Below are 12,004 nucleotides of genomic sequence, written 5' to 3'. Positions count from 1 at the left end.
CCCATAAAGGGGAGCCAGCTTCTTGTTCCACCATTTCTCCGTGGCTTAGATACATCATTATTCAAGCCTATGTACAAGGTTTCACCTTTTCCTTTCAAGGTGCACTTTACTAGGTTTTATTTACCAGTATCCAATTCCTTCTCAAGGCAGCAGTATAACCCATTTGCATTAGAATAACTACTGATCCTGTGTCCCTTAATTAACTTCAAGAAACAAATTTTACAGTAAGTACAAAATTCCTATTTTTTCCCCCGTTTCATACTAAGTTATTTGCATATACAACCTAGCAGCTACTCCTGTACTATAATCCAGCACAACTTGGTTGTTTTTTCAGGAGACGCAGCTCCAGACTGGTATTGGATAATCCTTGACGGCCCAGTGGACACAGTGTGGGTGGAAAACCTGAACACGGTTCTGGATGATACAAGGACTCTCTGCTTGGCCAACAGTGAAAGGATTCGTCTTCCTCAGGGTATGAGGATGGTATTTGAGGTGGACAGCTTATCACAGGCCAGTCCTGCTACAGTGAGCCGTTGTGCCATGGTGTATATGGTAAGAACCTGTAGTGGTATACAGGTAGCTTAGTGGTTAGCACTGGCGATCGTTTGTGAAGTTTGTGTGTTTTGCTTGAGTTTTTGGGGGTGATTTACTAACCTAAACACACGCACGCACTAGGTGCGTGTGATTTTTACACAGCAAAACGTATTTATCAACCAAAAAGTCTCTAAAAGCATATTTCCACTAATGCCATATATGGAAAAATCATGCACATGATGCATATATAATGCTGCTTCACAGTTTAGACAAAAATGGTTAGCTCATGCATTTACATTCCTGCATTCATCAACGCAAGCAACACAATGTAGAGCTAATTTACACAACATCACCTTGCAATTCATGCAGGGCTTTGCAGAACACACCTGCTGGGTGTGTACACACTACAAAGGTGTTTAGATTCCTCCCATAGATCATGCTGGGAGGGAACACACTACAGAGGTGCATACATGTTCGTGGTGTGTTTATAAGGTTAGTAAATCAACCCCTTTGTGTGTTTCCTCCATGCATTTGTCTTCCTGTGATCTTGGAATGGGCTTTCCAAGTGCAAAATAAACATTCAGGCTATCCCTCTACTACCTAATGCCTCCCGTAATTAGGAACCTAATAATGGGATTTTTTGTTTGGTACTTGGAAAGGTAAAATATTGACGGTTTTTCGTTTCCTTGCTATAGACTACTTAGTGGTCTTAAATACATTATATGGCCAAAGGTTAGTGGAAACCTAACTAGTATGAACTTGTTGGATCCACTTCCAAAACATAAGCAATAATATAGTGTGGATTGATATGTTTGTTCAATTTTAAAGTGAAAGTGTATTTAGGGGACCTTCCATGTGATTAAATGTTATCTGTTAGCAGAAGGCACAAGACCTTAGGGCAAAAGTGAGTGAGTTTAGGGCATATCCATCAAAAGAGGAGCATGTTACTTCTGCCAGCATAGCCCTGGAAGCATTATATCAGTGTTCAGATTTGCAATCCGAGAGAGGAACTGATCACATCACATCAAGACCTTGAAAACAGACATTTTGATTATCTTAAATTACTCTGTAAAAGCTTTTTTTTTGCGGATATCTTCACCATTGTTTTCATATTTTAGTTTATGAGCTTGACTCTTTTTCATAACGTTGCTTTACACCAGTGTTGTACTTCGCTTTGACATTAACTTCCTGTTTTAAAGTTTTATAAAGTGTAGAAAGATTTAGCAAGGAAAATTAAAAAAAGCACAATTTTGCTGATCTTTGAAAATCAGTTGCAAATTTTCAAAAGTACTTCTGTGTAATGTTAAGTTAATCTTTTAGATTGTAAGCCCTCACGGGCAGGGCCCTCCTTACCATCTTGTCTTAAATTGTATTGTGACTGTAATGTCTTCCTTATATTGTAAAGCGCTGTGCAAACTATTGGCGCTATATAAATCCTGTATAATAATAATAATAATAATATCAGATGCCAACAGAGCATATTGCAATGTAAATGCAGCATCTTCTTTTGCAGGATCCGGTGGATCTAGGATGGGAACCCTTTGTTAGGACCTGGGTGACTCGAATATCCGCTAAACTCCCAGCCTTGGCAGTGCAGTACCTGAACACACTGTTCAGTCTCAGTGTGGATGAGGGCATCAAATTCATTCGCAGCCACAGGAGCAGCTTACCGTTCCCTGTCCAAGATATGGTCCTTGTCATGAACTTATGCAAAATCTTGGATGCCTTTATTGATTTCATGAGCAGTAATGGAGGCTTTGGACAAAGTGAGTTCTGATTCCCGTTCACATTTCAATTTGGTGGATTTGTTTGTTTTTTTAGGTTATACCATAGAAGCAAATGTCCTTTCATAAATAACGTTTATCATAAGAAAATATATTGTATTATGTTAAGATATCTTGTTGCAATAAGCAGTACTATTTCAACTATTACTTGCATTCAGTAATTATTAGGGATGCACTAATACCAGTTTTTCGGTATCAAGTATGAGTACCGATATTTATATTTCGGTACTCGCCGATACCGGTACTTCCGGTAGCATAGAGCCAACTTCCCGGGCAATCAGGGAGCCAGGTGGCGTGTCATTACCCACCGCCGGGCTTGTTGATTGCCCGAGAAGCCGACTCCATTCTGTTTGGCCGGCTCGATGTTGATTGATGCTCGATGACAGATCTGATAATATGGTGACACAACCTCCACCCTGCAGACACCTCATTCCCCTCACATCGATTCTCAGCAGCAGTCATTACCGTACCAAAGATGTCCCTCGGCCAGCTGGGCAGACACTGCTCTCCATGCTCTACTAGATCTGCCCACTTCTCCTGTGTGTACAGTGCCCACATGATCAACTCTCAGCCTGCTACTGCGCATGTTTAGACTGCCCAGCGCTCTCATTCAGCAATCCTCCAACAGCATCAAGCAGGCGGTGCTGACGCTGTACTAGTATCGGTATCGGTGCATCCCTAGTAATTATCCAACATTGTAATTTAAAGTGGACCTGTACTCAAAATGGGAAGATATGCTATTTTTAGGGAACATCTAGAAATGTTAATTGTGCCCAAGCGGTACCCTGAAAGATGTACCTTTTCCATGAGCCTTATACCTGTATATCTGTAGTATGATATAATTTAAGGCACCACTGCTCTAACTGTTAGTCTCACCAGATTTGGAGTGAGATTTGAGGATGTCACTACTGAGCTGCTCACTGTTCTCCTTGCTGAAGTGGAAACTGTACCTGAGGACCTGTAGTGCAAGCATCTACCTACTTTCTTTAATTCGGTGGGTCTGTTTTTATGCACCTCTGATGCTGCATCTTGATCATTACCCAACTTGTAAGCAAATCACCAGCCATAAGGGGGGCAGCTTTGACATGTGGAAGGAAAGTGCTGCCTCTACAAAATGATTGCCTCCACTTACAGACACAGTTCAGATCAAAGCATGGCAAGACAGTAATGGGAAAAAGATCAAGTGCAGGAAGACCATGGGCAGTACAGGTGACTAGTCCTTTGTCTTCTGTTGCCTTTTTGGTTCACAAATTCTACAGTACAGGTTCTATTTAAAATGGCACTGTGATTACTAGCATTTGGTGAAGTACCCAATATTTTACTGTTATTGTTTTTCCAATACAGCAACAGATGAGTTGAAGGAGAAGCTTAGCTCTATACCAAACATTCGTGAGACACAATCTGCCACCAACACAAGGACATCATACTCTCCGAGCCTGAGTGACGGCCTACGAAAAAGGTCAGAAAACAATAGACACATATAAATTTAAGGATATACAAGCTTCCTCTTGTGGTAACAAAAAAGGAACAAATGTAAGGATTTACTACGCGTTTGAAGTATCTAAAGCCAAAAGATGTGGTTTTTATTGCTGTTTTTTGTCCCTGTCCTGGTGACTATTCTTATGTGATTGAAAATGAGCACCGTGGTATTAGGGGTTTGCAGCAAGCGGTGCAAGGTGTGTGAGCACATGTGCAGGCACCCTGAGGTGGCTGCTTTCCACCATTGCTGTTAATGTCTCACTATTAAAGTATATCTAAAGCCAAATTTGTTTTTTGTTGTTTTGGATAGTGTGAAAGGGTTAGAAAGTCTGGTAGGTTGTTATTGCTGTGTTTGATTCACCTTCTCTGTTTGTCCTTGCCACAAAAAGTGATAGGAAATCCAAAATTGCATGGTTGGCATCGGAATAAGAATAGAGGGGATCTCTTCAAAGGGGACATCTCTTCTGATGGTAGTTGTTTAAGAGGGGATTTCCATTACCTTGGACAGATTCTCTTTACTTTCTGTTCTGTCTCTTGGAAAAGAAGTTAGGAGAAATTTCCCTAATGGGACATGAAGGGCAAATATACCTGACTGGATACTGACTTTTCCATACTCAACACAAAACACTTGTGGCTTTAGACATACTTTAAACAGGACCTTAACCCTGGAAGTTGTGCGAAAAAAAGGCAAGGAGAGTGCAAAGGACTAATGATCCCACCTTCCACCTCCTATTCCACCTCAATCTAACCACTCAACCATCACGTTCTCAAACAATTCATCCCCACACAGCTACCTCCTCACGTATCACTTGCCCCTCCCTTTTAGATTGTAAGCCCTCACGGGCAGGGCCCTCCTCCTTGTATTGTGAAGTGCTGCGCAAACTGTTGGCGCTATAGAAATCCTGTATAATAATAATAATAATGACCATTACTGTCTGTAGGTTCCCTGCAGCTTCCTATTGCTAACTTGCCATGCCTTGTTCTGCACTGTGTCTTTGTGTGCGGTTGGCCTTATTGGTAGAGGCAGGGCTTTGCTTCCTCATGCCATAGCTGCTGCACTGATAACTCGTGATGTGTTGATTGGTGGGTGAATATTAAAGAAACGGCAGAAAAGGTGGAGAAAGCACAGATTGGATGAAACAAAAGCAGAAAGATCTTTGCACAGCGTGTCCACAGGTACAGCTTCCTCTTCAGCAAGGAGAACAGAGAACAGCACAGTAGTAAAAAAAAAATCTCACTCCAGATCTGGTGAAACTTGCATACCGAGGCAGCAGTGCCTTTCTCAACTATACAACCACAAGGCTGTAGGTACAGTCACATGCCAGAAAGCGCACTGCTATTTTTATGGTGTAATTCAAGACAAAAGGTAAATTTTCATTGTACTGCTTAGACATTTCTAGGTGTTTCCTATAACATAGAAAATTTTAACTCTGAGTTCAGTCTTCTTCAATAAAGTTACAGATGATGCTAAGATTAAAGGCCAAGATACTCATGGAGGTTGTTGCATGTATATAGAAATGATGAGGGAGAGTAATGATAGTTATGGTTTATCTCAGATTCTGGTTTATCTAAACATTTTTTGCTGAAAACCATGTAATACTGGAAACCTGAACCAGACAAATACAAGTCACCTGGCTTTCATGCTGATCCACTGGCTTCAGCCTTTTCTGAGTCACATACCCTGAACAAGTATGCAAATAAGGAGTTATGACTTCCCTCTTATCTATTGTCTGTGTACTTGTTTCAGCTCAGGGATTCAGAAACCATTTAATCCAGTGGCAGCAAGGCAATTTACATTTCCTGAAGTTCACCAATGACTGCTTTCTTTTTTTTCTCCTAATTTTTACATTCATCTGTAGAGAAGAACATAAATGGTTTTTGGAGAAGCACCCAGAGAAGCTCATCCCTTTGCTTGGGAAGTTGTACATCTTTTCCTACACATGGGCATTTGGAGGGGTTCTAACCCGTGAGGATGAGCAGGAAGGGGATTCCCTCATCGGATTAAAGGCTAGAGATGAGCTCCTGGTCAATGTGACCCATGACTTCAGCAGTTTAGTTCATGATCTGTTTGAAGGAGAACAAACCCGTGGTAAGAAATCTCTCACAGTTTAGTAAACAGTAAAGCAATTCCCCCATCCAATGCACAGATCCTTCCACTTTTATGAACCCTAACCAGAACTTATTGTTGCCTAGATGCCCGAGGCAAATTTTGCAGCGTCAATGTGTGTCAGTAACCTTGACATTATTCTCTGTCAATTTTCCATCCTAAATAACTTTTACATGCATGATATATGCGTCTTTTATTTGTCCCACTCTTTTAATACATTTCCAGAAGATTATTTTAAGCCATTTTTTTTACATTTTTCAAATTAATGTTTTTACTTACTCTGTTGCACTGTGACAGCTGCTGTCTGAGTGCCTCAACTGCTACTGTGCCTCCCTCGGTACAAGACACAGTGACAGCTAGAGTCTGCATCTATCATGGTGATCAGATGTCCGGGAACCAATCAGCATTGTTCCAAGGCGTTCACGTGAAAGTACCCCTAGACATTATACCCCTATTTTCAACATGTACCTCACCAGTGCACAGAATGTGGCCCGCTGTACTCCAGGCCTTTTATCAGGTGTAGAGCACAGCAGGCTGAATACTGAGTGCCAGCAAAATCTTTAACGGTGGAACCACCAACTGTTTGTGACAGCCAAGGTCCAGTCTCAAATATGAAAGGATCAGCTCCTTGGCTTCTGATCCTGCTATAAAATGGACTTTTACTTAGCTATAGTTGCGGTCACATGACTCCCCAGTCTCTCCTCTTCTCTCTTACGGGAGGTGGAGTCCTTCTTTATTGTCCACGTCACTGCCTGTATGGAGACCGACATATAATATTTGCCCTGAGGCTTTCAAATTTATCTAAACAGCTGAAAAAATGGTAATTCATTGCAGCTTACCAGTTGTTAGATGTGAAGCTGCATTAGTTTTGTAACCCTAGATTACTCTCCTGATTTGGACTACAACCCTCCCCCATTATCTCTATTACATAGTAAAGGTGTGTTTTGTATTTCACTTATGAGAAACGGTAAGGCTGGTTACGTTGTTTAAGATTTCAGTTCAGTGTGCAGGAAGTTACAGGGACACTGGATTTAAGGATATGGTGATTATCAGGTCAACCATCACATTTAAGGACTTGTAAGCTGTAATATATTACATTTGTGTTCTTGGGTTTAGAAACGCTTTCAATACTTTTGTTGTCTTCATTCACTTTTGCATTTTCACTTTCACTTGTTTGAATTAGATACTTTTGCCCGAATTAGACATTTTTGTAGCCACGCGTCCAATATATGGCTTTCCCATTCGTTATGGCAGATATCGTGGAGAAGTGGGTATCCTAAGCACTTGCAGTGATCCGCATTTCTCTGTACTGATGGGCCCGAAATATCTAACTCCACTCATAGATGTTTTCTGCAGCGGATGTACCCTGAGGATATTGCCACCTCAAATTCAGCCTTTTGAGAAACAAATGCTTAAAGCATATCTAAAGTTAAATACAAAAATATAATATATTGTGGAAAACCAGTCCTTAGATGAGGTGGGTACATTAGTTTCCTGTGTTCAGGCAGTTTTCATTTTTGTCCACCTAGCGATCTTGCGAATAACATACTTTATGTCCTTGTGTGACAACGCTCACTCCTTCACTGCATCTATGGAGACAAACATGGTTGGCAACCTAGGACATAACTATAAACATGTCTTTGTTCATCTTCAATGCATGGGCATAGGACGATTAGTAATTTACAGTAGGCAGATAAGATTGTTCAATGCTTACTGATCAGCTCACAGGAAGTGACAAGGACAGAGCATTTTTGGCAATAGCATGCATTTTATGTACCTGCTTAAAAGGTTCTATACCTGAACAAAGAAAACTAATGAAGCCACCACATCTAGCAACTGACAAGCTGCAATATATTACATTTGTGTTCTTGGGTTTTCGATACACTGCAGAACTAAGTACACCTGTATATGTGTTTTATTTTAGGAGTTCAGTTGCCACTGGGACAGAGTTCGGTCTTCAGTTATTTTGTGGATCTACAAACCGGCAACTTTGTGCCTTGGCACAGCTTAGTTCCTTCTACAGAATCTTTAATCCAGAAAGGTAACATTCCTCCTGTGCTTGATGCTCATTGGGTATACATTATGCCCCTGCCTGTTTTCTCTTATGGGAAGTTAGAGTAGATTTTGAGGTTTTTAAGATTTACTAAATATGTGAGTGTGATCAGCTTAACATAAAGAAGCGTATTAGTGTTTTAACATTGTTTGTAAATATAGAAGTATATGGGGGCAGCCTTTTTGCCTATTACACTTGCAGGCTCTGCTCCATGCTTTGTAGTGCACAGTGACTGTGCACCACTGCTCCTGGAGTGTGGTACCAGTGGTATAGAACCATGTACTGATTTTCCTTGTCTAAAGCACAGGTAGAGGTTTTATTGGCATTAGACCAAATATCTCTCCCGCACTCCAGATCCAACACCCAACCTAACAGTGCCCTCCATCGAGTCATATATTTATGTTTCGGGAAAGGTTCAATGAGAATAGTGATTGAAAGCTGGTATATATCCAAAATTAGATGCTTATATAAAGGGCCTTCCAAGCACATTTCCTCAAAAGGGGTTACATTAGAGAAGGTTAGAGTAGAGGAAATAGAGTGAAATATTCTAATTCATTATAGTGGTTAAGTAAGTGGGGAGTGAGGGTTGACTGAAAGGTTTGAAATATAGGTAAGGAAGGACATAGGGACCAGGGGTTTACCGTTGGGCAAGCTTATTATGGGACTATTAAGACACACAAGATCCTCCCCTGAGAGCTGAGGCAAAGAACATTCCGAAAGATAGACTTCAATTCAAGAATTTAGCATGGGATCATCAATATCAATAGCAGGGTCTGGTAAATTATAAAGATGAGTGTAATAATCATGAAAAACAGAGGATATCTTTTGGGGATCAAAATGTTCCACCCCTTACATGTCCCTAATAGAGTGTACAGATTTGAGTGACATGTCCCCCTTGAGTTTATGGGCTAGAAGAGTATGGGCTATGTTATGGAACCAATCTCCAAAGAGATAGTATATTTTGCAGAGCTGTGACATTAGTAAGAAAACACATTTTCTCGGTATGTGTTCTATGGGCCAAAAAATAAAAGGTAAATTGCTTATCAGAGGGATTCAGAGTTCTCCAAATGTCAAATAAAGAATGCTGTTTAAGCAACATCTGGGCCACAAGGTTTCCTTAGAGGGCGACCCATTGTCATAACCAAGTCTATCCAGCTCAGGGGTGAGGGGCAAATTAAAGTTGCCTCCCGTTATCAAATAGTGGTGAGGTAAAAAATCCATGTTATAGATAACACTTTTCAACAGTATTGGTCGATGTTAGGAGCATGGACATTACATAGAGACACTGATTCGGGGCTCCATTTACCCTGTAAGATAATGGGTCTGCCACCTTTATGAAGAGTGGTTTCTGAAGGTGTAAAGGGGCATACTACAAACAAGAGCATTTTACAGCCTTTCCCCTAGAACCTGCCTTACTTTTATCAGAAAAGGTTTTTTCGACAGACATGTAAACCTTTTTGGGATAGTAAGTGGTAAAAAATGGTAAAACATAGCCCCTACAGACAAATTGCAAGGGGGACAAGGGGGAAAGAGGCGAAGTGACAGGTATAGATGAAAAGAGGAAACGGGGGAGGAGAAGGGAAGGAGGAAGGAGAAAAAGCAGGGAAAGAGGTGATGGGACAGGAGGAAATGAGAAGGGGGGAGAAAGAGAAATCCGTCAGTCAGCCCCCGCCAACCAACCATCCAACCAGTATTAAAACTGTAATTCCGTGCTATGGAGAAGTAACCAAGCTGCTGTGCAAAACGTGCCCAAAAGGCACTGGCAAGGTAATAATTATCAAAGTGTAATGCGATAATAAATAATCAACTATAATTAATGATGTTCATCAAACAAACTTCAAAAAGTACCTCAACCTGATTTTTAAACGAAATAATCCAAAGTTATCAAAATATAAATCCAAAATGATTGAAATACCTGCAAATATAGGAGATTGTGATGAAATCAACGGTGGTGATCCATGTGAATCATATTGTAAAATTGAATAAAATATACAATCCAAAATGATCAGAGTATATAAATATATATACATTTATACAAAAATGTGACAATATAAATCAACAATCGGGATCAATAAAAATCATGATCAATAAAATGTCCCAATATGGTTATCATTTATCCCATAGATAATTTTAAACGTCCAAAAAATGTGAACCACTGTGTTAAATAAACAAGCGGTGTCCAAAATCCATTTCCTTCATGTATACATTTTCTCCAGTAGCCATCGGGTATTAAAGGGTCAAATAAAGCAGGGAAAGTATGAATCAAATATCCCCGTGTTCCTTCTCATCCACTTCAATCAATATCCTCTTATTCCGCTGGGTTGCATTTTCAGTGTCAAAGAACACTGCGCATTAGCCCGTAGAATGAGTAAAACTCACAGTCTGATAACGTTCAAAAATTTTATTGAAAGAGAAAAGTTCTACTCACATAGATAAAAGACACAGCCGGCATAATAACTCCAAACAAGTATAATGCTGCAGCGCGCTCTCCTCCTCGATCTCTGGAAACTATAGCATAAGCAAAGTCCGCTCTGACGCGTTTCATCGTCAAAGACTTTGTCAAAGGACAGCACACTTTGCTGAGACAATCACCCTCATCCAATATATAGCAATTCCCTTCATCCCCATTAAAACATATAATGTCGAAGAATAGAAACTAGAGGTCAGCATTGTAACAATCCACGGTGTTGGATGCAGCGATGTCAACATATTACCATCAAACGAACCATAATACAGAAAATAGCCTAGTATTGATTCTAATAAAAACATATACAGCAGACAATACCTAATAATTACAGCAAATAATCACGAAAGTATACAAGCAAATCTAGAATGTTAAATCATCTAATAATTATTAGATAATAAAAGCCATAGAATTATACAGAGAAAATCCTATGATACAACCACCTGCAAATCTATAATAATTAACCGGGGAAAATGGTCATTTACGGTAATAAAAGCAATATCTGAAGGTGAATGGTACATAAAATCCTAGATATATAATTTAGGTAATAGATGAATGTTAATTCAGGTATTTAAGACTGAAAGTATAATTAAGATTAGTTATCTGAGAAATATTTTTAGTAATAGAAATTGAAGGTGGATAATGTGTCTCAATCTTTCGTTAAAATAGTCAAATGGTGTAGATAATCGTTTAATTAAAAATCTATAAATGGAATAAAAATATTAACTGTTTGACCTATAAATAAATGAATCCTATAACGATTATTTCTTAAATAGTATAAAATGAATAGTTACTCAGAAAACAGTTTAAATCAAAATATATACTCAGTCCTTTAGGGGACATAGTGTCTAGTGAATAGATCCACTTTGATTTGTTTTTTGAGATTTCCCTTTTAATATTTGAGCCTCTCCAATGTTTGTCAATCTTATCAATCTCCATGAACTTGAGGCCACTGGGATCACTATTATGGCAGAATTTAAAGTGTCTGGAAACACAGGGGGAATTTATCAAAACTGGAGCAGACACAATTTGGAGCAGCTGTGCATGGCAACCAATCAATTTCGCTCTTTCATTTTCAAATCTTAACCGAACAAAGTGAAGAGAGAAGCTGATTGTTTGCCCTGGGTAACTGCTACAGATTTTGCCTGCTCCAGTTTTGATAAACCCCCCCACTGTCTTTATCGTCTCCTGTCCTGATACTTTTTTTATGTTCCTCTATCCTCTTTAAGAGCCTTGTGGTCCTACCAACATATTGTTGGCCGCAAGGGCACTCCAAGAGATACGTCACATATCTCGTATTACAAGAAATGAATTTCCTCATTTTAAATAACCTGCCATTAGCATGTGATTGGAAATGGTTAATCTTTAACCTTTCCCCTGTAGTTCTACATCCAATGCAGCGCTTACAGGAGTAAAAGCCAATTCCTTCAAAAAGCGTCAATGTACGTTTAGGTGGTTCAACAAAATTTTTAGCTAATCTATCCCTCGAAGTGGGGACACGTGTATAAATAATTTTGGGTTACTAGGTAAAAGAGGGCCTTCCTATATGTATTTGGAGTTCTGTTTCCTGCATGATATTTCCC

The 12,004-nt window shown here is 39.7% G+C and overlaps 1 protein-coding gene across 1 annotated transcript in view; it reads left to right on the top strand.

Moving 5' to 3' along the window:
• DNAH14 (dynein axonemal heavy chain 14) overlaps positions 1 to 12,004 on the top strand; it is a 188,228-nt gene that overhangs the window by 99,817 nt on the left and 76,407 nt on the right. The window contains 5 exon segments of the mRNA XM_018556494.1: positions 348 to 552; positions 2,048 to 2,298; positions 4,563 to 4,626; positions 5,604 to 5,886; positions 7,829 to 7,977. Coding sequence (XP_018411996.1) covers positions 348 to 552; positions 2,048 to 2,298; positions 4,563 to 4,626; positions 5,604 to 5,886; positions 7,829 to 7,977 — 952 coding nt within the window.

This window comes from Nanorana parkeri, unplaced genomic scaffold (assembly GCF_000935625.1).
Source record: "Nanorana parkeri isolate BGI_ZX_2015 unplaced genomic scaffold, ASM93562v1 scaffold240, whole genome shotgun sequence".
Lineage (NCBI taxonomy): Eukaryota > Metazoa > Chordata > Amphibia > Anura > Dicroglossidae > Nanorana > Nanorana parkeri.
The sequence above is the reverse complement of the archived record's forward strand: the minus strand, read 5'-3'. Positions and strand labels throughout refer to the sequence as shown.